The following is a 26,293-nucleotide window of genomic DNA, read 5'->3' on the forward strand; positions in this document are numbered from 1 at the left end:
ATCAGTGATGGCGGATAGGGCTGAAAAAAATGTAGCCGTGGTCGTTTCCGTGGTTCTGTAGGAGGAGCCGCTTAAAGCAGTGACAGGGGTAAGAGGCGGCTTTAAATTTAGAAATGCACCCGGGTCGGCCAGGGCTGAAGATGCCGCGGAGGCAGCGCTCACAGCCCCCTGGCAGGAGGGCGTCCGAGTCACTGCGGATTTAGGACCCGTGACCGAAACGTTTTTAGAAGGAGCCCTGGCGCTGTGAAGGAAGGCTCGTGGTACCAGATCCCGGTCCTGTTTCCGACTGAGCTGGAGGTACAAAGGAGCAGAAGGAAGCTGCCAGGCTACCCCCTCCTCCCCCGATCCCCCCCCCCTCACCCCAAAAAAAAGAAGCAAGAAAAGCAGCAGTGAGGCTTAGAAAGTGTTACCCTGCCCTCAGCTACCTTCCAGCCCTGTTGCTGCAGCCTGGAGTCAGGCATCGCCCTGATGGGATCCCTGCAAACCCCAACATCTGGATCTTCTAAGGCCCTGACTAAATGAGACCCCCGTGTGCTCAGAGAGCATGCCCGTAGTCCCTGGTTTCTTTTTATCCTACTAGGAAATCACGTGGCCATTTAAAGGATATGAAGCATTACCGAGCGTTATCTAACGATTTCTTTCTTGCTGTGCCTGGAGCAGTTTGTAAATCAAGTTAATAAATCTATTATATCCCCTAACAAAGCTTTCTGCACGGTGCGGTGAATACTCAGCCACTGAGTGGCTTCTTAAGTTATCCGGCTACCTTCACTGGGATACTTAGCGGCACAGCCGCTGCTGAATGTACCTTGCACAAGTTAGAGTTATAACGAATAACTCCAAATATCGGACTCAGCCTAACTCCGCTCCTCCCGTCTCAAGAACGCCCCCGACTTACCCGGCTAAACTCAAGGCAGATAATTCGTTATGCAGTTAGAATGTAGCTGGATAAGCCTTTTCAAGATGTGCCTAAGTCATTTAGACAGATAACTTTTCCATTATCCCCCAAAATGACTTTTGAATACGTGCCCCAGTATTGAGGAACATGCAGTGAAAGCTTCGTTCCCACTGGAAAGTCCCAGGACTTTTTTTTTTTTTTTGCAGGCCTTTGTATATTTTATTTTGAACCAACAGTAGAACTATTCCGAGAAGACAATATTGCGAGTTCCCGGGACCCGTCGGGACCCTCTTCAGATGGTGCCCAATTATTCTCAAACACTCATGACCGACATCATCTTTGAATAATTCTTGACGTGGTCCAGTTAAAGCTCTCAGAACCTACAGAGTCGTGGCGTCCCGGTGAGATGAACGGGATGATGCACCCGGAACGCACCCACACAGAACCTCACTGGCAGGGCTCCACCCTGATGGTGCACCCTGCAGCGCCGGAGCCTCTGCTTCCAACTGGCGAGCTCAGGACTTGAAGCTCTGCAACCTTGTGGGCTCCCCTGGCTGAGCTGGGAGGAGATCCCAGTCTTACTTCAGCCAGGTCATGTGTATCCTGTCAGAGTTCTGCTTAGGGGCATCAGCTGAAAATCGATATGCTTGCATTCAGTCACTCGAAGGGAAACAGATTTATATATTTTCATTGAAGTTTGATACACTGCAGCTTGAGTTCCTGAACAGATAACATCTGCACGCTTTTGCAGAATGCTAATTCAAGACCACAGTGCAGGTTACTAAGCCATGCCGCTCACCTTGCAGGAGAAGTAACTGTTTTGCCTTTACAGCCCCTGATTTAACAACATCTATTTATTTTATTTATTTATTTTATTTATTTATTTAAAAGGTTTTATATACCGACATTCATCAAAGATATCACATCGGTTCACAGCGTAACATAAAACTAGTGCCTGTAACGGCGCTTTACATTGAACAAGTTTAACAAAATACAATTAAAAACATATTGAAACTTAATAACTAGAAAGTAAAGGGAAAGGTGGGGGAAATAAAGAATTAAACTAAAATTAAAATAACATGTTTACAAATGGGTAAAAGAAGAAAAAAAAAAAAAAAAAGGGGGGGGAAAGTGACAGCAGAATAAAGTTAGATTAATAAATTATTGTAGGGAAAAGTGACAGAGGAGTTATTGAAGGGGAAAGTGACAGAAGAATAAAGGTAGATGAAAATTATTGTAGGCAAAAATTGCAAGTATATACAATATGTACAATAATAGGGATTAACATAATTTAACATATGTGCAGGGTAAGGGGTGAAGGTGAGGAGGAGGGAGGGGAGAAAAGGGGTAGGAGAGGGGGTAGGGTGACATAAAAGGGAGAGAGGGGAGGTAGGTGTATGCTTTAATGGTAAGCCAGGTCGAAGGGGGAACAGAGATGAAGGGAACATAGATGAGAGCAAGGAGAATTTATGTGTATGCTTTGGTAAAGAGCCAGGTCTTAAGCTTACGCTTGAATGTTTTAGAGCATTCTTCTTGGCGAAGTTCGACTGGCATTGTGTTCCAGAGGATTGGCCCGGCGATCGATAACGCACGGGCTCTCGTGGAGGTTAATTTGTAGAGTTTAGGCGAGGTGGTGGGCATGGTGGCGAGATGAATGTGTCTAGTGGGTTTATTAGATTGGTGAAATCGGATGGTGTCATTAAACCAATTCATTTCGGGATTGTACAATACTAATCTAATACTGATATGGCGCTCTCAGCATGCCCCCGCCGCAGGATAGCATCACGCTGGCACCGGGAAGCCCCACCGAGAGCTTACCTCCTCAAACACGCTCTGGTTGCATTTGGAAAACGTGTGCTTGCTGCTGGGAACATTAGTAACTGCACGTGCTGGGGGATCTCTGCAGAGCGCACAGGGTGAGATCACCTTTACCGACAAACGTGCCGAGAGCTGAAGGGTCAAAGCCATTTACGCTGGTAAACAGCAATTTATCCGGCTGACTGACGATTACCCACCCTCAGTCTGCCTACAGGTAGGCAGGAGGTACTTCCAGCCACACCTAGGGGAGAATTTCCCAGGGGCAGGTTTGGGGTGGATTCGATGATAACGGGCATAGACCTACACACGTTCTTTTCCATGAAAAAAATCTACCCATACGGGGCAAAGAAGAGAGATTATCTATCAGCTGAGGACCCTGGCTGCGAAGGGAGGGGAGTGGGAGGGGAGTGGGAGGGGAGTGGAAAAAACCCAGGTGCCCAACAGTCAGCAGAGGAAAGCTTCTGGGTAAATAAATGGAATAATAATGATAAGAACATAAGAAATGCCACACTAGGTCAGACCTAAGCTCCATCGGGCCCAGCATCCTGGCTCCGACGGTGGCCAATCCAGGTCACAAATGCCTGGCAGGATCCCAAAGAATAGATCCGGACCTTCCTGCTCATAATCAGAGGTAAAAAGTGGCTTTCCCAGGTCTACATGGCCAATAATGGTTTATGGACACTTCTTCCAGAACTTGTTTAAAGCTGTTTTAAACCCAGCTATGCTAACTGCTTGCACCACATCCTCTGGCAACAATTTCACAGATTACAAATGCACTGAGTAAAAAAAATAAAATCTCCGATTTGTTTTAAATGTGCTACCTGTTAGCTTCATGGATTGTGCTCTAATCCTAGTAAAATTGAAAGGGTAAATAATTGTTCCCTGTTTATCTATCCCACACTATACATTATTTTATAGACCTCTATCATATCCCCCCTCAGCCGTCTCTTCTCCAAGCTGAAGAGTCCTAACCTCTTTAGCCTTTCCTCATAGGGGAGCTGTTCCACCCCCGTTAATCAATAATCTATATCAACTGTAACAAAACGGCAAATGAAACAACATGACTTGATCTGATATTTAAAGAAGCCATTAATGGGATGGTATTAGTCGACAACCTATAAAACAGGCAGAAGGAGTAACCATGACTCTGAAAGTCTGTACTGTCCAGGAAGGGAAGAAGGGAAGGCCAGCTGGGCCCATGCACTGTTCACATCCAGGGAGAGGGCCAGCGAGTCGCGGAGGTGGCATGCTCAGGCCCCTGGGAAGGAGGGGACCGGGCCTTCCTTGTGTCAGAGCACCAGGGAAGGGTTCCAGCTTAGGCTCTGGCTCACTAAGGAAATGCACCCCTGCAGACCAGCGAGGGGAAAACGGAGAGACAGACAAAAGTGTGCCAGCAGGAAGGCTTTAGAACAGCTAAATCCACTTCTCAAATTTCTGAGAAGGCTCGGACCTGTTCCCATATCTGAGCTGGGAATGCAGCAGGGTCTGTGCACGGTGCTCCCAGAGAAGCGAGGAGCTGGCTGCGGAAACGGAGGCATCCTGTGAACGCTCACTCGGTGCATCGCCGAGGGCTGCTGCGCTTGGCGAGGCGACTGCTACGGAAAAGAAATACTTGCATAAATAATCGGAAAGGAGACCTTTCCTGGCTGCTCAGCTGCAGACATCTCCCTCCGCGGGTCCCCCCCGATTCAGGCCTGTTTGCCCCACGTGACCGAGGGCTGCAGCCTGAGCAGAAGATGCCGGGTCAGGGGTGCACGGGAGAGAAAGCGGAGGGTCGGGTGAAGAGAGTTCAGGCCGCTCTGTCTGCTCCAAGCCAGGGGAGCGCTGGGGAGGAGGGAGGCCCCTTCTGAAGGGAGGAGCAGGGGAAGGGGGGGTCCCCCTGGAGAAAGGAGGATTCGGTTGGTTTCTCATCCCTCTGATCACTAATCTACAGCAGATAAAGGATGAAAGCTGAAGGCAATGAATTAATGCTGCATCAGGAATGCTGAGTTTGAACTTTCGGATTTTCTTGCTCGGATAATCACCTACACGGTGGGTGCCTGTTCTGAGAGCAGCAGATTGTATCCCCTGCATTAAATGCACATGAATCTGTTTCCACGCTGCCGATGGGAAGGGCTCTCCGGCAAAGAAATCCATTAATGGCGCATCTGAACCGCCTCCTTCACAATCAGCCACGAAGCAGAAAAGTATCGCATGCACTGCCTGCATCATTAAGAGGCTGAGGGCCTGGCACCCAGCACGGCTGCACAGGGTCCTGCCAAGGTGAAAAGGGTGCAGCCTGTTCTCCCCCAGCAGAAGGCCAGCAGCTTGGCCAGGATCATGAGGTTGGCCTGGACAAGCTGAGAGGCCTTTGACGCTGGCTGGCTTGCTCCCTAGACAGGTATTTGTATCCTAAGGGAGGCCCGCCTAGTAACTGGAGGTGAGGTTTAGGTATTAGTGTAGGGGGTTAGGGGCCACTTTCACATTCAACGTGAGACGTACGAGCAGAACAGTGGTCTCTTGTGAAGATTTGATGACCTACGGCGCGAGGAATCTCACCCAAAGATGAGATTTGGGCAATGTTCTCTCCACCTAGCTTGTTGTTACCCAGATAGAGAGTCTATCAAGCTAGCTTGAGAGAACATTGAACAAATCTCATCTCTGGGTGAGATTCCTCACTCCGAAGGTCATCAAATCTTCACAAGAGACCACTGTTCTGTTTGTACGTCTCACGTTGAATGTGAAAGTGGCCCCTAACCCCCTACACTAATACTTAAACCTCACCTCGAGTTACTAGGTGGGCCTCCTGTAGCTCTCTCTCTCATACTGAAACAGGTCTGTCGGAGACATCGTGAACTGCAATATACTGGCAATGTAGCCCAAATTGGGCTAATAGTGCAATTTGTGATAACAGCCTTTTGCATAGCTGATAGTGTAATTTGTGATACACATGCTTATTAGCATAAGCTACACCCCTTTTTGGTATTGCATGTGATACCAATGCGATATTGGAAAATGAGGCCCTCAGTTCCTTATACCTTGGTATGTTCCCTATGTACTTCTCAGCAGGGTCTGTTATCACTCTTCCTCTGCCATCTGTAATTTGTCTTGAGTCAGCTAGGGATTCGCCCTTTAGCTACCAAGCTCCTTTGTTGTGGAATACATTACCATTTGATATTCACTCAGGAGCAAGCTATATAAAGTTTAGAAAGGCAGTAAAAACTCTGTTTTTTAACCAGGCATTTGATAATATTTTGTAACAACTAAGTGGCCTCAGTTATTTTTTAGTTTATGTATATCATTATGATTATTAATTGAACTTTACATTTAATTTTTTTAAATTGTTTTCCTGTATTATGAATTGTTATGATTTTCTTTTAATTATTTATAATGTACTCCCTTTGTTTTATTATAGTTTGATTTTAGCTCCTTTTATGTTTTATTGAACCCCCACTTGGTTAATACAATTTACAGGCAGTATATAAAGTTTTTATTATTAATAATAATAATAATAATAATAATAATAAAATAATAATGAGTAAAAAAGAATTTTCTCCGATTTGTTTTAAATGAGCTACTTGCTAACTTCATACATTGTCCCCTAGTCCTTCTATTATCTTAAAGAGAAAATAAAAAATTCACATTTACCTGTTCTAGTCCTCTCATGATTTTATCATATCCCCCCTTAGCCGTCTCTTCTCCAAGCTGAACAGCCCTAATCTCTTCAGCCTTTCCTCATAGGGGAGCTGTTCCATCCCCTTTTTCATTTTGGTTGCCCTTCTCTGTACCTTCTCCATCGCAGCTATATCTTTTTTGAGATGCGGCGACCAGAATTGCACACAGTATTCAAGGTGCGGTCTCACCATGGAGTGATACAGAGGCATTATGACATTTTCCGTTTTATTCACCATTCCCTTCCTAATAATTCCCAACATTCTGTTTGCTTTTTTGACTGCTGCAGCACACTGAGCCGACAATATCAATGTATTTATCCACTATGATGCCTAGATCTCTTTTCTGGGTGGTAGCTCCTAATATGGAACCTAACATCGTGTAACTACAGCAAGTGTTATTTTTCCCTATATGCAACACCTTGCACTTATCCACATTAAATTTCATCTGCCATTTGGAAGCCTAATCTTCCAGCTCCTGCAATTTAACACAATCCACTTGTGATTTAACTACAAATAATTTTGTATCATATGCAAATTTGATAACCTCACTCTTCAAATTCCTTTCCAGATCATTTATAAATATATTTGAAAAGCACCGATCCAAGCACAGATCCCTGAGGCACTCCACTGTTTACCCTTTTCCACTGAGAAAATTGACCATTTAATCCTACTCTCTATTTCCTGTCTTTTAACCAGTTTGTAATCCATGAAAGGACATCGCCTTCTATCCCATGATTTTTTAGTTTTCTTAGAAGCCTCGCATGAGGAAATTTGTCAAACGCCTTCTGAAAATCCAAATACACTACATCTACTGGCTCACCTACATCCACATGATTATTAACCTTTTTAAAAAAATGTAATAGATTTGTGAGGCAAGACTTCCCTTGGGTACATCCATGCTGACTTTGTTCCATTAAACCATGTCTTTCTATATGCTCTGTGATTTTGAACTTTAAAATAGTTTCCACTATTTTTCCTGGCACTGGTTTATAGTTTCCTAGATCACCACTGGAACTGTTTTTATATATTGGGATTACATTGGCCACCCTCCAAATCTTCAGGTACAATGAACGATTTTAATGATAGGTTACGCATTTTTTCTAATAGGGCTGAAATTTCATTTTTAAGATGTAGCAGAACTCTGGGGTATATACCATCTGATCCAGGTGGTTTGCTACTCTTTAGTTTGTCAATCTGGCCTACTACATCTTCCAGGTACACCATGGTTTGATTCAGATCATCCAAATCATGATCCTTGAAAACTGTCTCCAGAACAGGTATGTCTCCAGCATCCTCGTTAGTAAACACGGAAGCAAAGAAATCATTTAGGCTTTCCGTGATGGCTTTATCTCCCTAAATGCCCCTTTAACCCCTCAATCATCTAATGGGCCAACAGATTCCCTCACAGGTTTCCTGCTTTAGATATATTTTTTAAAGTTTTATTTATGAGTTTTTGCCACTACGACCAATTTTATTTCAAATTCTTTCTCAGCCTGTCTTATCAATGTCTTACATTTAACTTGACAAACCAAAACAAAATCCACAAATGGAATGTAAACAAATCACAACAAACCAAACAACATTCCCAAAAAAAAAATATTCTTCACACAATTTTATCAATATTAACTGCATGAAAAATTATATTTTGAAAGTGGGAGGTGGGATTTCATATTCAGCCAATCATCAGTTCCAACCAGGTACCAGGTGGCATTTAGTTGTAATCATAAAAACCCAACCAACCACCCATAAATTCAAGCAGTCAATGTTTTATTAAATTTCAAAAACAAATTATATATATATATCTTTATCTATTTATATAAAAAAACACCATAGAGCATACAAAATCAGATTGCTGCAATCAAAATATATTTCTTTAAAAATACTTGCACAGCCCCACTGGGAAAAATACTTGCACTGTCACGGAAGAAAAACGCTGTAAAAAATCCCCAACGTGGCCGCGTTTCAAATCCTTAAATCCTTCATCGGGGGATACTTGAATATTCCTCTGTGATTTTGATCTTTAGAACAGTTTCCCCTATTTTCCCGGCGGGCTCACCAGATTATAGTTTCCCGGATCACCCCTGAAACCGTTTTTATATATTGGGGTTACACTGGCCAGACTCCAGTTGCTCATACAATTGCGTGTGAGTGATTGCAACGCCGGAGGACTCCGTGTCTAGCTGCACCACGGAGATCTTATGAACACTGTTAGCTTCATGATGGTAATCGGTTTTCCTTCCTTCCATCTTTCTTTATGTGTGGAATACACCTGGACTGCGCTTCTAAGATGGTATTTTTAAACAATGTCCACTCCTGTTGTACACTCTTAACCTTTGCAGCTGCACCTTTCCGTTTTTTCTACTATTTTCCATCATTTTATCAAAGTTTCCCTTTGTAAACATTAGTGCTAGAGCCATGGATTTACCATAAGAACATAAGAGGTTGCCATACTGGGTCAGACCAAGGGTCCATCAAGCCCAGCATCCTGTTTCCAACAGTGGCCAATCCAGGCCATAAGAACCTGGCAATTACCCAAAAACTAAGTCTATTCCATGTTACTGTTGCTAGTAATAGCAGTGGCTATTTTCTAAGTCAACTTGATTAATAGCAGGTAATGGACTTCTCCTCCAAGAACTTATCCAATCCTTTTTTTTAAACCCAGCTACACCAACTGCACTAACCACATCCTCTGGCAACAAATTCCAGAGTTTAATTGTGTGTTGAGTGAAAAAGAATTTTCTCCAATTAGTTTTAAATGTGCCACTTGCTAACTTCATGGAGTGCCCCCGAGTCCTTCTATTATCCTAAAGAGTAAATAACTGATTCACATTTACCCATTCTAGACCTCTCATGATTTTAAACATCTCTATCATATCCCCCCTCAGCCGTCTCTTCTCCAAGCTGAACAGCCCTAACCTCTTTAGTCTTTCCTCATAGGGAAGCTGTTCCATCCCCTTTATCATTTTGGTTGCCCTTCTCTGTACCTTCTCCATCGCAACTATTTATTTATTATTTTATTTATTTTAATTTTTATATACCGAAGTTCTTGTATGGACTACAAATCAATCCGGTTTACATAAAACGAAGAACTGCTCAACAGAGAGCGGAGCTTTACATGGAACCGAGGAACATATGGAACAGTATAACTGATTGACAATTTAACATAGTGCTAAATAAAGTAATAATAGTTTAACTGGAAATAAATAAAGCAATATAATATTTTATAAAGACAGTTTAACTGTTTAACGTATCAATAAATAAAAATATAAGCAATGCCAAATATATATATAAAATATAGTAACTATATATATAACTATATCTTTTTTGAGATGCGGCGACCAGAATTGTACACAGTATTCCAGGTGCGGTCTCACCATGGAGCGATACAGAGGCATTATGACATTTTCCATTTTATTAACCATTCCCTTCCTAATAATTCCTAACATTGTTTGCTTTTTTGACTGCCGCAGCACACTGAGCCGACGATTTTAAAGTATTATCCGCTATGATGCCTAGATTTTTTTTCTGGGTTGTAGCTCCTAATATGGATCCTAACATCGTGTAACTACAGCAATGGTTATTTTTCCCTATATGCACTTGCACTTGTCCACATTAAATTTCATCTGCCATTTGGGTGCCCAATTTTCTAGTCTCCCCTTCCAGTCATTATATCAAATTTGATCATGTTATGGTCACTATTGCCAAGCGGCCCCACCACTGTTACCTCTCTCACCAAATCCTGTGCTCCACTAAGAATTAGATCTAAAATATCTCCCTCTCTCATCGGTTTCTGAACCAATTGCTCCAAGGCAGCTAGAATTTATAAAACTGCTTAAAACATGGCTGTTCAAACAGGCCTTTAACGAAAGTGACAGCTGAGAAAAAGCAACTGACAGATACAGCAATGCATAATTTTGAAGCAGGTTTCAAGTACAGTAATTTTAGGATATATGCTTTAGTTTTGTAGTAAGGGATGTAATTTTTAATTAATGATGTATGTACATTTTTAATTTTGTATGATATAATGTATTTTTATGTCGAAGTTGTAAACCGATATGAAGGTTTGGTCCATACACTGGTATAGAAAAATATGATAAATAAATAAATAATTAAACAAATGTCGGTATATAAAAAAACTGTAAATAAATAAATAAAATAAATAAAGCAGTCATTTATTCCATCCAGGAATTTTATGTCTCTAACATGTCTTGATGTTACATTTACCCAGTCAGTACTGGGGTAATTGATGTCTCCCATTATTACTGTACTGGCAAATTGGTTTGCTTCCCTGATTCCTCTTAGCATTTCATCATCTGTCTGACCATTTTGTCCAGGTGGACGGTAGTATACTCCTGTCACTATACTCTTACCCAACACACATGGGATTTCTACCCAAAAAAAAACAAAAAAAACTGTTAAATATAGATTCTACTGAGCATTTAGTCTCTTGTATGATCTTTATCCTGTTGGACTCTATACCCTCCCGGACATAAAGTGTCAAACCCCCGCCAAGTTGCTCCTCCCTATCATTGCGATATAATTTGTACCCTGATATAGCACTGTCCCATTGGTTATCCTCCTTCCACCAGGTCTCTGTGATGCCAATTATGTCAATCTCATCATTTGCTGCTATACACTCTAACTCTCCCATCTTACTTCTTAGACTTCTGGCATTGGCATACAGACATTTCAAAGTGAGTTTTTTGTTTGTTTTAACAGCATACTTATCACACAGAACAAGCTCATAAGTCTTCTTTCCCTTTCCAAAGAAAACGAAAATAAAAAGCACAGAACTCCATTTCTGAACACGGTGACCTTCCAACTGGTAGAGCCGTGAGGAGTGCTAGGCACCTGGCTGTACACCTCCTTTAGGTTGAGTGGTACACAATGGGAGGGGACGGGAGATGCTGATGTGCACCAAGCAGGAGAAAGACCTCAGGGGGATCATATCTGATGACCGTGACAGGGAGGTGGCCAGAGCCAGAGGGATGCTGAGCTGTGAGTCCTCACTGAAAATACTGAAGTCCATATTCAGAAGGGTTTGTCTGGGTCATTTTTGGAGTTTCCTGAACAAACCCTGAGTTTTACAATTTCCATCCCTCCGACCAGCATAGTGATGACCTGGGAAAAATGTAGCTGGGTAACCAGAGGCAGGACAGGGGGGATGCTCTGGAGTGCTCAGATACTGAGGAAAGTTAGCCGGGTAAGTCTGGTCGTGTGGATCACTGGAGTAACTTTAGCCGGATATACTCAGTGGCAGACTTCCCTGCTGAGGTCCTGCTAAATATCCTGGCTAGAGCTACATAACTTGAAAATTTTACCTAGGTAACGTCCCGCTTGACACAACACTCAGCGTGGACCGCATGGTGTCCAGTTCTGAAGGCTTATGTACAAAGGTGGATAAGCCAGAGAATGGCAACCAAAATAACCTCCTGAGATGAGACCAACGGACCTAAATATGGAGGGGGGGTATGTCAGGGCCACTGAAAAATACAGTAAATAATGCAAAAGAGAGAAACCCTTTTCTACAGGAAGTTCTAGAAGCACAGGTCATAGAACGAGGCTCTGATGGGAGCAACTACGGAAAACGCTTCCTCACAGTAAAGGCTAATGGATGGACGGAGTGGCAGGAATGCAATAAGGCCTGGGAGAAGCCCAGAGGCTCCTTGGCTTGCAAAGATACGACAAGGGAAAGCCAGAGATGAACTCAGGTCTGTGATGCCACAAGCGGAAGTCAACTGAGCAGCTAAATGGACCTTACAGTTCATATTCAGCGTTTCATCCATGCCTTGGTCCTTAGTAGAAATCTTGAAGCCCCCGGGAAGGAACGGTGCCATCAGCCATTACCCGTAATCCCAGCTAACACCATCCCTCACTCGGTCCAGAGGCTTCCCCATTAGAAACCTCACGCTCAGTTCCTACAGATAGACCGAGGTATAACTGCAGGATGCTATGTCCCTGATTTCTCAGTTCAACCTGCTTTATTTACAGACAGATTTATTCATTTCTTTATAGTTTCTTACAGTCCGTCCATCTCAGTAACAAAGCATCCTGAGCGGATAAGTGCGACAGATTGACGTATGGGGTGGGAATAACGTGCTTTCGCCTTCACTGTCTGTTTGCTTTCCACAGCTCTCTGGCCATGATAAGGCCCCGCTGCATTTGTTTGCTCTGTGAGGACAGACAGAGGGCAAAGTCTTTTTTTTTTTTCCATCAGTGACCTGGCATTTCCCTGGAACTAGGGGTAGAGAATCTCCCCGTCCTTCCTTTCATCCACTCAGGGAGCACCACCCGGTTTTATCCAGCCTTACTGGAAATGCGTCTTTCTTCCATCTTGCTTCTACCGGGGAACAGAGCCGGCCCGCCTGCTTGGGAAGAGTATCCCGGGGTAGCAATAATTAAAACCTGCTCCCTGCATGTACACTCCCCTGCCCGCTGCTCTTACTGTATCCAGACACGGGTGCTGGCGGTGACACGCCAACCTCCAGCCAAGGTGCGTGAGTGACCTTCATCCGTTCCAAACCATCGCCAAGTCCAATAACCCAGAATTACAGGGATGGCCCAGCATGTACACTCCCCTGCCCACTGCTCTTACTGTATCCAGACACGGGTGCTGGCGGTGACACGCCAACCTCCAGCCAAGGTGCGTGAGTGACCTTCATCCGTTCCAACAGTGACACGCCAACCTCCAGCCAAGGTGCGTGAGTGACCTTCATCCGTTCCAAACCATCGCCAAGTCCAATAACACAGAATTACAGGGATGGCCCAGCATGTACACTCCCCTGCCCGCTGCTCTTACTGTATCCAGACACGGGTGCTGGCGGCGACACGCCAACCTCCAGCCAAGGCGCGTGAGTGACGTTCATCCATTCCAAGCCTTCACCTAGCCCAATAACCCAGAATTACAGGGATGGCCCAGCATGTACACTCCCCTGCCCACTGCTCTTACTGTATGCAGACACGAATGCTGGCGGCGACACGCCAACCTCCAGCCAAGGTGCATGAGTGACGTTCATCCATTCCAAGCCTTCGCCTAGCCCAATAACCCAGAATTACAGGGATGGCCCAGCATGTACACTCCCCTGCCCGCTGCTCTTACTGTATCCAGACATGGGTGCTGGCGGCGACACGCCAACCTCCAGCCAAGGTGCATGAGTGACGTTCATCCATTCCAAGCCTTCACCTAGCCCAATAACCCAGAATTACAGGGATGGCCCAGCATGTACACTCCCCTGCCCGCTGCTCTTACTGTATCCAGACACGGGTGCTGGCGGCGACACGCCAACCTCCAGCCAAGGTGCATGAGTGACGTTCATCCATTCCAAGCCTTCACCTAGCCCAATAACCCAGAATTACAGGGATGGCCCAGCATGTACACTCCCCTGCCCACTGCTCTTACTGTATGCAGACACGAATGCTGGCGGCGACACGCCAACCTCCAGCCAAGGTGCATGAGTGACGTTCATCCATTCCAAGCCTTCACCTAGCCCAATAACCCAGAATTACAGGGATGGCCCAGCATGTACACTCCCCTGCCCGCTGCTCTTACTGTATCCAGACACGGGTGCTGGCGGCGACACGCCAACCTCCAGCCAAGGCGCGTGAGTGACGTTCATCCATTCCAAGCCTTCACCTAGCCCAATAACCCAGAATTACAGGGATGGCCCAGCATGTACACTCCCCTGCCCACTGCTCTTACTGTATGCAGACACGAATGCTGGCGGCGACACGCCAACCTCCAGCCAAGGTGCATGAGTGACGTTCATCCATTCCAAGCCTTCACCTAGCCCAATAACCCAGAATTACAGGGATGGCCCAGCATGTACACTCCCCTGCCCGCTGCTCTTACTGTATCCAGACATGGGTGCTGGCGGCGACACGCCAACCTCCAGCCAAGGTGCATGAGTGACGTTCATCCATTCCAAGCCTTCACCTAGCCCAATAACCCAGAATTACAGGGATGGCCCAGCATGTACACTCCCCTGCCCGCTGCTCTTACTGTATCCAGACACGGGTGCTGGCGGCGACACGCCAACCTCCAGCCAAGGTGCGTGAGTGACCTTCATCCGTTCCAAACCATCGCCAAGTCCAATAACACAGAATTACAGGGATGGCCCAGCATGTACACTCCCCTGCCCGCTGCTCTTACTGTATCCAGACACGGGTTGCTGGCGGCGACACGCCAACCTCCAGCCAAGGCGCGTGAGTGACGTTCATCCATTCCAAGCCTTCACCTAGCCCAATAACCCAGAATTACAGGGATGGCCCAGCATGTACACTCCCCTGCCCACTGCTCTTACTGTATGCAGACACGAATGCTGGCGGCGACACGCCAACCTCCAGCCAAGGTGCATGAGTGACGTTCATCCATTCCAAGCCTTCGCCTAGCCCAATAACCCAGAATTACAGGGATGGCCCAGCATGTACACTCCCCTGCCCGCTGCTCTTACTGTATCCAGACACGGGTGCTGGCGGCGACACGCCAACCTCCAGCCAAGGTGCATGAGTGACGTTCATCCATTCCAAGCCTTCACCTAGCCCAATAACCCAGAATTACAGGGATGGCCCAGCATGTACACTCCCCTGCCCACTGCTCTTACTGTATGCAGACACGAATGCTGGCGGCGACACGCCAACCTCCAGCCAAGGTGCATGAGTGACGTTCATCCATTCCAAGCCTTCACCTAGCCCAATAACCCAGAATTACAGGGATGGCCCAGCATGTACACTCCCCTGCCCGCTGCTCTTACTGTATCCAGACACGGGTGCTGGCGGCGACACGCCAACCTCCAGCCAAGGCGCGTGAGTGACGTTCATCCATTCCAAGCCTTCACCTAGCCCAATAACCCAGAATTACAGGGATGGCCCAGCATGTACACTCCCCTGCCCACTGCTCTTACTGTATGCAGACACGAATGCTGGCGGCGACACGCCAACCTCCAGCCAAGGTGCATGAGTGACGTTCATCCATTCCAAGCCTTCGCCTAGCCCAATAACCCAGAATTACAGGGATGGCCTTTTCTAGCATGGGGTTCCCACCTGACAGTCTTTTATGATAATCCCAGGAACGCCTGGCTCCAAACAGATCGTTTCAGAAGGTTCACATGAGCAAAAAACACATTCATTGCCCCAAGAGAGCAAGTCGAGGGCCGAGGGATGGGGCAATTTTAAATCTAAAGCACTTCTCAATAATACACACATTTCCTGTAAACTCCTTATTTGCTGTAACGTTTGCCGGTCGCGGGGTCGTTCCGCGGCCGGCGGCGTTCACCCAGCAGCCTCCGGTGCAGCGGGAACGCCGCTAGCGTCGCCCATCCCGGGCTTCCCTAGGTGCGGGCTCATGCGCAGCGTGACACCTTACGAAGACCCGGCGGTGGGAAGCCAGGCTGCCTCAGCAACAGGTCCCCACTACTTGACTGCAGTGCGTGCCGCTCCTGCCTTTGTCCCTGATCCTTCCTTGCCTCGTCCAGCCTGCCTTTGTCCCTGATCCTTCCTTGCCTCGTCCAGCCTGCCTTTGTCCCTGATCCTTCCTTGCCTCGTCCAGCCTGCCTTTGTCCCTGATCCTTCCTTGCCTCGTCCAGCCTGCCTTTGTCCCTGATCCTTCCTTGCCTCGTCCAGCCTGCCTTTGTCCCGGTCCCTCTCCTCTACGGACCTAGACTACTCTCTTGCCTGCCACCTGCCACTGACCTTTGCTACGGATCTCGTCTGTGCCTTGCTCGCTGCCTGCCCTGACCCTGGTCCTCTCCTGGTAATTGCCCGGGTCGCTGCCCGTCCTGACCTTGGCCCGGCCCTGGATTCTCTTACTCTCTATGCCCTGTGGGACTCTCGCCTGAGTCCTGCTGGACCCTGGAACCCAAAGACTCAACCCTTCGGGGAACACAGGGCTGGTATAAGTGAAGCTCCAGGCCCGTCCCTGTTCACGGGACGTTTGCCAGCTGACAGCGTGGGCCTAGCAGGTTCACCTAGAAAGGCTGCGTCAACCACGCCACGGCACAAGGTCCACTATTCCTACATCTGCCATGTATGTTAGTCTTGACTGGATTGTAAGGGCAGGGACTGTCTCATACGTGTAAAGCGCTGTATTTATTAATATTCATATTAACCACCGCCGCAGTCATCAATAGAAACCATGCATTAGAGGCGTCCGTTTCCTGTGCTTTGTGAAAATTTGCCCAGGTATCACCAGAAATGGATTTCAAACTGTAATATGTTTGAGCAATGAACGCTGGGCTCAGAAGAAAGAGGAGCATGCAGGGGAAACATTAAAAAGATTCAGCAGCTGGCACGTGAGTCCCCTGTACGTTTTTAAATGGCGAGCCACTGAAGCGTGGACAAGCCTTCCACGTCAGGGCAGGCACACCCGCTCCTCCTGGCTAGGGGGAGTGCAACTCACATGGATCGTTGGAAGGGCCCACGGGCTCCGTGGAACTCAGCGGGGCCGACTGGGAGTCGCACTATTATTCCCGCAGGCTCCGTGGAACTCAGCGGGGCCGACTGGGAGTCGCACTCTTATTCCCGCAGGCTCCGTGGAACTCAGCGGGGCCGACTGGGAGTCGCACTCTTATTCCCGCAGGCTCCGTGGAACTCAGCGGGGCCGACTGGGAGTCGCACTCTTATTCCCGCAGGCTCCGTGGAACTCAGCGGGGCCGACTGGGAGTCGCACTCTTATTCCCGCAGGCTCCGTGGAACTCAGCGGGGCCGACTGGGAGTCGCACTCTTATTCCCGCAGGCTCCGTGGAACTCAGCGGGGCCGACTGGGAGTCGCACTCTTATTCCCCGCAGGCTCCGTGGAACTCAGCGGGGCCGACTGGGAGTCGCACTCTTATTCCCGCAGGCTCCGTGGAACTCAGCGGGGCCGACTGGGAGTCACACTCTTATTCCCGCAGGCTCCGTGGAACTCAGCGGGGCCGACTGGGAGTCGCACTCTTATTCCCGCAGGCTCCGTTCGGGGAGCCGGGGAGCCCACGTGGGCAGCCCTTCTGCCTGGCCCACGAGGCATTCCTAATCTTAACATTTACCGTGCATGCCAGACGTGAGCGTGCGTTCGCCTAGGCGGACTTCCGTAGCTGGGGCAGAGAGCTGCACAGCTGGGCAAGGAGGGGGCTGGCACCTGGCACTTGTACAATGCCCTCTATTGTATCCTGATGGATGAAATCCCAGTCCTTACTGCCACAATTAATCAGTTCATATTTTTCTTTTTTTTTTCACTGTTTCCCGTGGCATACCCCCAACTACGATAAGTACAAGGACACGGTGTCTTTTAAAAGACAGGACATCACAAAGAAAAGGCAATTTGCTTAAAAGAGAAAAGGGTAGCCTTTCATGTACTGTGCAAGCACCCGACTGATCTCACTTTTTGAAACGTTCCGGCTAATTTATGAGTCAACCCTCTGCACACACAGAACTGGTGGCGGCAGGCAGAGCCCACAGCCTTCTGCAGAAACTCAGAGCCCGAGCGCAGATAAAGACCATGAATGGGGAAAGTCCCGGGTCACCTTTTTACATTTATTTCCCCCTTCTTCCTCACCTTGTTAACTTTCCCTCTGCTTCCCCTGGCCACTCGTTCACCTCCAGACCCCTGTGAAATTCCACCCCCCCCCCCCCCCCAAAAGGTGCTTTCCCTGAAGCTGCAAGAAAAGTCGGTCAGGATAATCCGGAAACTCACGCCCCCGCCTGTCCATTCCCCGGGGGTCGTGCCGAATTCGGAGAAAGGTGGTAGGGCAAGACACAGCCCTCTCTGAAGGTTTCGACCCGAAGACGCGGCTCTCAGGTGGCAGAAGGAGGGCGAGCGCGATGCAAGCTTCTTTAGCGCTCCCTTCCAAGGGGCAGCATGGGGATCCGGGACTAACCCGGTGATCCACAGCCATGGACTGGCAGTACCTAGAGGAACCGGGCGCCTGGGGTGCTGACCGGCCCACAGCACAGGCCTAGGGCCCATGAGTCTTCAGGCAGTGGTGATAGAAGAGGAAGCCGTGAAGACGTGCTCCCTATTAATGGTTTTAAAAGTTTAGGTGTGCCGAACAAAGCTGCTGTGTGGGCCTGCCCTACCTCTACAGACGATTTCCACGCTGTGTTCCTGGAGCAGGAACTGCTCAGCAGCTGCACCCAGAGTTGCACACTCCTCATTCTCTCCTCCTGTTAGTGATTGTAAGAGCCTGTTCCAGCTGACCGGCCCAGCTGTCACATGTACACCACAAACCCAGCCAAAAGGGTTTCTCCTGTTTCACCAAATCTCACCTGAAAGTCAGGCTGAGGGGAGCCACATCGGAAGAAAAAAAGGGTACAGCTTCTCCTGCAGGCCCTCCCTCAGCGGAGAGAGCCTCACTTTGTCCAGCACAGATGTCAGGGGGGGGGGAGGTGGGTGTCAGCTGGCAGGGAGGACTTCAGCAGCCTCCCCCTGCAGTGCGGAGCATCAGAAATCAATTTCTGTCGGGGCAGCGTCTCCTAAAGGGGTTCGATTCGCGCGCATCATGGCAGGAGTGAGCCGCTGAAATGTACTGCTCATGCCAGGCTTAATACGCTCACTAGAGTGGTCATTAGAGCGCCTCCTTCTGGAGCTCACAGGATGGAACAGATGCAGGCAGCCTTCTTTTGAATTTTTCCGGGGCTGGGACTCTTTACCTCGCAAGCTGTAAGGATTCTGGGTTTCTCCTGGAGCCGCGCTGCACCAGCGGCTGTCCTCGGTCTGGAGTGTGTGTCCTCGGTCTGGAGTGTGTGTCCTCGGTCTGGAGTGTGTGTCCTCAGTCTGGATTGTGTGTCCTCAGTCTGGAGTGTGTGTCCTCAGTCCAGTCTGGAGTGTGTGTCCTCAGTCTGGAGTGTGTGTCCTCGGTCTGGAGTGTGTGTCCTCAGTCTGGAGTGTGTGTCCTCGGTCTGGAGTGTGTGTCCTCAGTCTGGAGTGTGTGGCCTGAGAGTTCTTACCAGTGATCTGTCCCCCCTTCTAAATGTGTCTTCCAGAGAGGAAGGCGTGGCACGTGTAGTGCTGATGGGAAAGGAAAGCTACCATGCAAATACCAAGTGCTTCTGCAGAATGATTCCCAGAGGATGCACAAGAGCCTGGGGGGTGCATGTGGGGAGATTCTGCAGCGCAGACCCTCTCGGGTGCATTCTTGCACGATGCATGAGGCTCTGATAAAGATTTGCTCTTCAGCTGTCTGTGCTGTATTCATGGTTTACGTGTGTCGATGTCACACCTGCATGGGGCGCTGTCCGTGCTGTATTCATGCTTTATGTGTATCAGCGTGATGCCCACATGGGGCTCATATGAATATTTGCTCTTGGATGTCTGTGCTGTATTCATGGTTTACGTGTGTCGATGTCACACCTGCATGGGGCGCTGTCCGTGCTGTATTCATGCTTTATGTGTATCAGCGTGATGCCCACATGAGGCTCATATGAATATTTGCTCTCGGATGTCTGTGCTGTATTCATGGTTTACGTGTGTCGATGTCACACCTGCATGGGGCGCTGTCTGTGCTGTATTCATGCTTTATGTGTATCAGAACCACATGGGGCTCTTATGAATATTTGCTCTCAGATGTCTGTACTGTATTCATGCCTTACTGTCATCATTTATTATTATTTATATTCTGGTTTTCTTTCAGGCACTTGAAGGTACTGTAGGTAATTGCCTATCACAGAGGGCTCACACTCCGCATGTCTCTTAGGGGACAGCTCATCAACACTACGGTTTACTCAGATTTCTGAGGGTGTGAGTAGCAGATAAGGAGGAATTTGAAATTGTTAAGCACTAATATCACACCAGGAATTACACAAAAGTCATCTTGCTTTGTCCTAAACTGCCAATGGAAGCTTTGTTTTGTGCAGCACTGGTTAAAGTTAATAAGGAATGGGAAGATTAAACTAAGGAACCAGATCAGTCAGCAGCAGAGAAAGTTAACAGAGCTCAGCTTCCTCATTAAAATACATGGAAATTGAAAGTATAAAGCATTGTCTGAGGTGAGCTGGCTCTGGAGGTCTTTAAACTCTAAACGTCTGCCTTGAGGCCATCTGGAGCGCTGGCTGAAGGGACTGGAGGCCAGGGCTTTTCCCGGCACTGCTGGGCAGCTCGGGCTCTTGGGGCATCTATCCCCCTGTTAAAATGCACTAAAAGATCAGCGTCCAAATCCTGCCTCCCCCAATGACCTTGGGCAATTCACTTTATGACGTTGCCTCAGATACCCACTGAAGACCGTAAGCTCTTTGGTGAAGGGACCTGTATGTGGGTCTAATGCAAGGTGAAACCCCCCTGATGTTCAGCACAATAGAAAAAAGACAACATGAATAAATCAGGTCCTTAAGTTCCATGGGTGCAAATCTATCTCATGCATATTCAGTAGGGATATCCTGAAAAGCTGGTGGTCCGGGCCCAGTTTCAGCGCCCATATCATACATTCACATCAGCTAAAGAAAACTGGTTTCCGATTAGCCCCCCAATAAGTAATCCTGTGCTAGTCGACAGGTAAAGCAATCCTACAGTCACATCCTGCGACGGGGAGCCATCTCCCCCTTCCAAACGCAGCCTCTTCCTTTAAAATCTTGATGTTAACCGCTATAAACGCCTTTGCTTTGCCTTTTCACCGAGCAAGAAACTATTAGCTGCTGACAAGCCAGTGCAGCTCTGATGCTAAATCTCCCTCGGTGCCGTTTTAACAACGCCTCTTTATAAGAGTGCGCCAGCTCTGCTCGCCAGGAGCCCTCAGCACCGCGCATTCACGGAGCGCGCACTAAGCAGCCCCGTGCTGGAGGCGCAGGAAGCAGGGGAGGGCTGGCTAGGAACCTGGTAGGACCCGCTGAACTCCAGGCTGCTCCACTCTCCTTTAACAACAACAACAAAGACTTCTTCCCTTTTTACCTACCAGAGGAAAACGCTTTATCTTTGTGGCCCGAGGCACTTAATCTTCTCGGGAAGCTGTACCGAGAGAACAAACAGGGTTTCAAAGAGAAGGAGCTTCAGGAGGCATTAATGGGAAATGGAAAGTCTAGATTAGGGAACCGAGGTGTGAAGGGTGGGAGGCAAACGGGACGCTGTTCGGAACAGCCCCTGAGAGCGGGGTGAAAGCGCCTGGCCCCCGTGTGAGACCCCCCCCCCCTCCCGAGAAGCACAGGCAGGGGCAGGATCCCGAGCTGCTACAGATGTGCGCCCCCGGCAGAGCCTCCCAGCCCCCCAGCGGCGAGCTCATTTCACGCCAGGCCACCGGTTTGCACTGTTAGCCCGGTTCTGGCATGGAAAGGCAGCGCTCCAGTCCACTTCATTAAAGCACCCAGCTCGGAACACATACAGATGTTTGCCCGTGAAAGTTAACTCGGATGCAAAATGACCCCTTGACTGCCGCACAATTGTGTTTTATCCAACAATAGCTCAATGAAGCGCTGCTCCGATTTGGATTGTAAGTGATGCAGTTTACAGGGGAAATCTGGGGAGGAGGCAGAAGGAGACCTCCTTCCCCATCAGGGGCACCCTGGCATGCCCCAGCCGCTGGTGGGGAAGGGCCGCACGGGCACAGGACAGCAAACTTCATGGCAAAAGCCTTCCAAATCATTGCCCTTCTTATCGGTTTCACTGGATAAGCAGCAGCTGGAAGCCCTGTCTGGAGAGGCAGGCAGGATGCGCGGGCAATGCGCACACGTGGAGAGAGATGAAAGGTTAGTGGCAATCACCGGGCTCTGCGCTCCTGCTGTGGACAGGGACCCAGGAGGCCAGATGTTTGGGTGACAGCTATGCTGGTGATGGGAGCTGCTTGGCTCACTGGGTGGTGGTGGGAGGGGAGGGCATGGGGTGCCCGCGTGTGGTCCCCAGGAGGGTGCAGTACAAGGGAAGAAGCTGGCAGAACCTGTCCTGCTGGCGGAGCTCAGGTAGGAGGGCGCGGAGCCTGCTCCCCGGCGCAGCAGCAGACTGCGGAACCTGGCCCGCAGCGCCCGCACGCGGAGCCAGGGCTGGGGGCGAGGCTCTGTCTCAGTGACCCGCTGCCCTCTGCCCAAAGAGCCATGTGAGGCTGCTCATGTGACCCGCGCTCCGGCCAAGGGGCTCGGAAGGGCTCCAGAACTTGATCGCAAAGGTTAAACGGCGGCTTCAGTCCCCCTGCAAAGGTCACCGAGAGAATGAAGCGGAGGATCCGGCCGGTCTGCTCCCCCTAGCCCACCCCACCCCATCCCTTCAACCTCAGAAAGTGCCAGGAGGCGGGCGGGGGAGGCAGCGCCGGCTCCACTTACGTGCCCAGGATCTCCTTGAACTGGAAGATCTTCTTGATGTCGTCCGCCTGCTTCTTCCAGGAGGAGCCGCTCTGCCCGTTCTCCCGCGCCATGGCCACGCGTGGCGGATCCCAGCCCCTCAGGCTCTCCGCATGCCCCCGGCACCGTCTCCTTCCCCCGCTCCCGCCGCAGTCTGCAGTGATGCGGGCACCGTCACTCCCCGGAGCACCGCGATCCCCCGCCCCGCGCCGCCTGTCCCGGAGCCGCAGCTCCTCCTCCGGACACGCCCCCGATCCTCCTCCTCCACGCTCATCGCCGATCCTCCCCCTCCCGGCAAACTCCTCCACAATCATCTCCGATCCTCCTCCTCCTCTACGCTCATCGCCGATCCTCCTCCTCCCTGCACACCCCCCGATCCTGCTCCTCCTCCACGCTCATCCCCGATCCTCCTCCTCCCGGCAAACTCCTCCACAATCATCTCCGATCTTCCTCTTTCTCCTGGCACACCCCCGATCCTCCTCCTCCTCTACGCTCATCGCCGATCCTCCTCCTCCCGGCACACCCCCCGATCCTGCTTCTCCTCCACGCTTATCCCCAATCCTCCTCCTCCTCCCGGCAAACTCCTCCACAATCATCTCTGATCGTTATCCTCCCGGCACACCCCCGATCCTCCTCCTCCATGGTCATCCCCGATCCTCCTCCTCCCGACACACCCCCGATCATCCTCCTCCTCCCGGCAAACTCCTCCACAATCATCTCCGATCATTCTCCTCCCAGCACACCCCCGATCCTCCTCCTCCTCCACAGTCATCCCCGATCCTTCTCTTCCCGGCACACCCCCCCGATCCTGCTCCTCCTCCACAGTCATCCCCGATCCTCTTCCTCCCGGCACATCCCCGATCCTTCTCCTCCCGGAAAACTCCTTCACAATCATCTCCAATCATTCTCCTCCCAGCACATCCCCGATCCTGCTCCTCCTCCATGGTCATCCCCGATCCTCCTTCTCCGGGCACACCTCCGATCCACCTCTTCCACGGTCATCCCCGATCCTCCTCCTTCACGGTCATCCCCGATCCTCCTCCTCCCAGCACAACCCTGCTCCCCCTCTTCCACAGTCATCCCCAATTCTCCTCCTTCCAGCATACCCCCGATCCTCCTCCTCCATGGTCATCCTTGATCTTTCTCCTCCTCCACGGCATCCACCAAACCTTCTCCTCCATGGTCATCCCCAATCCTCCTCTCCCTGCACACCCCCGACCTTTCTCTCCTCCTGCATGGTTACTCCCGATCCTCCTCCTCCACGGTCTCCCCCAATCCGGCACACTTCCTTTCCTCCTCCTCCCGGCAACCTCCAATTCTCCTCCTCGGTTATCCCTGATTCTCCTCCTCCACAGCCACTCCGATTCGGCACACTCCCAATCCTCCTCCTCCACGGTCATCCCCAACCATCCTCCTTCATCCTCGATCTGGTATATCCCTGCTCCTCCTTCTCCATGCAACCCCTGATCCTCCTCTATGGTCACCCACCCCCCGTTCCTCCTACTCTTTTATCCTCCATCCTCCCCACTTTCACCCATCCTCCTCCTCCATGTCACCAAAGTTCCTTCTCCTCCATGGTCACCCCGTGCCTCCTCCTCTTCTTCCTCCACAGTCACCCCTGAACGTCTTCTTCTAGGTCACCCTGAACCTCCTCCACCATGGTCACCATCGATCTTTCTCCTCCCGACACAACCCTGATCCTCCTCCTATTCCTCCTTCATGGTCACCCCCGCTCCTCCTCCTCCTCCTGGCACACCGCCGATTCAACTCGTCCTCCGCGGTCACCCCCATCCTCCTACTCTCTCACCTCCTATCTGCCTCCCCGGTTATACCTGATCCTTTCCCTCCTCCATGGTCACCCTCGATCCTTTCCCTCCCAACACATCCCGATTCACCCCCGATGATCCTCCTCGTCTCCATCCCCTGCACACATTTGATTCTCCTCCTCCCCAGTCACCCAATCCTTCCTCTTCCTTCCTGATCACCCCAGTCCTTCTCTCTGCACACCCTAACCTCTTCTTCCTTTTTCTTTGTCACCCTGGCTCCTCGCTTTCCTCCTCCTCCTCAGGCATTGCCAATCCCTCTCCTGGCACCCACTAAACCGAACCCTCCTTTCTTGGTCAGTCCTGATTCTTCTCCTCAGTCACATCCTGTCTTTCTCCTTCTCCCAGCACCTCCACATCTTCCTCTTCAATCACCCCAGTCCTCCTCAGCCATATCTTCTCCCACCCTCCTTCTCCTCCCCTGCCTGCACTGATCCTCTTCCTCCTCCTTCCTGATTCTTTTCCATGCACATCCCAATCCTGCTTCTCCTCCTCCTCCCAGTACACACCCAATACGCTGTTCACTCCAGTCCTTCTCTGCGTACCCTTTCCCCCCTTTCCCCCTAATCCTCCTCCTTCCTGGTCACTCCCAATCCTCCTCCTTCTCCTCTCTGCACATCCTTGAACCTCCTCCTTCTCTACCCCAGTCACTACCAAACCTCTTCCCTACACCCCGATCCTCCTTCTCCTCCTCTTTCCAGCACACCCGATACTCCTTCTCCTTCCCTGTCACTCTTGATCCTCCTCCTCGCCCTCCTCAGTCTCACCCAGTCCTCTTCCCTGCACACCAATGATCCTCATCTTCTCCCTCCCATTCACCCCTGATCCTCCTCAACCACGCAACCCTAATCCTTTTCCCTGGTCAGCCTTGACTCTCCACCTTTTCTTCCTTCTTGGTCACCCCAATCCTCCTCCCTGGCAACCCCAAACCTTCTTCTCCTCCTCCCTACATCCCTCCATCCTCTTCCTCCTCCTTTCTGATCACTCCCAATCTTTCTTAACCACAAGCCCTGATTCTCCTCCTCCTCTTCCCTGTCAGTCTTGACCTTCCTTCTCCTCCTTCCTGGTTACCCCCCCCCCCTCCCGATCCTCCTCCTGGTATTGCCCCCTTGTTCCTCTCCTCCCTGGTCATCCATGATCTTTCTCCTTCCTCCTCCCTCCCCCCTCATCCTAATCCTTCTCCCAACATACTCCCACTCTTCCTTCTCCCTGGTCATTCTTGATCCTCCTCCTCCTTCCCTCTCTGGTCATCCCTGATCCCCCCCAGATAAGGTTTTAGAGAGTGTTGGGAAAGAGCCGGCTGTGATGGTGCATGTGAGTATCAATGTCACAGGAAGGTGCAGGAGGGAGGTTCTGGAGGCTTAATTTTGGATCTTAGGTAGAAAACTAAAATCCAGAACCTTCAGGGTTGCAATCTCAGAAATACTTCATGTTCCACACACAGGACCCCAGGGGCAGGCAGAGCTGCAGAGTTTCAAAGCATGGATGAGACGATGGTGCAGGAAAGAGGTTTTTAGATTTGTTAGGAACTGGGAAACATTCTGGGGAAGGGGGAGCCTGTTCTGGCAGGATAGGCTTCACCTTAACCAAAATGGAAGCAGGCCGTTGGTGCTAACAATTAAAAAAGGAGACAGAGGCAGCTTTAAAACTAGACCATGGAGGAAAGCCAACAGGCACTGAATGCATGGGTCGGAGGGAGGTGTTTTCTTCATGGATACAAAACAGGGAAATTAGAATATCCCAGTAGAGAGGTTGTGGTTAAGGCTGAACTAACCCAAGTGGATGTAGATAAAGAGCACACAGGTGTGAATGACTCTACTTCCTGTATCATCTGCTAATAAGCAGGTTGTGAATACAAAGAGAAATAAAAGTACAAA

At 49.7% G+C, this 26,293-nt stretch overlaps 1 protein-coding gene across 1 annotated transcript in view; it reads right to left on the reverse strand.

Annotated features, from left to right (window-relative positions):
* Positions 1-22,799, reverse strand: part of CAMK1D (calcium/calmodulin dependent protein kinase ID) — a 385,522-nt gene extending 362,723 nt beyond the window's left edge. Inside the window, exon 1 of the mRNA XM_029615125.1 lies at positions 22,576-22,799. Coding sequence (XP_029470985.1) covers positions 22,576-22,667 — 92 coding nt within the window. The 5' untranslated portion in view covers positions 22,668-22,799. The remainder of the gene's footprint in view (positions 1-22,575) is intronic.
* Positions 22,800-26,293: the final 3,494 nt, after the last annotated feature.

The sequence above is a fragment of the Rhinatrema bivittatum genome, chromosome 9 (assembly GCF_901001135.1).
Source record: "Rhinatrema bivittatum chromosome 9, aRhiBiv1.1, whole genome shotgun sequence".
Taxonomy (NCBI): Eukaryota; Metazoa; Chordata; class Amphibia; order Gymnophiona; family Rhinatrematidae; genus Rhinatrema; species Rhinatrema bivittatum.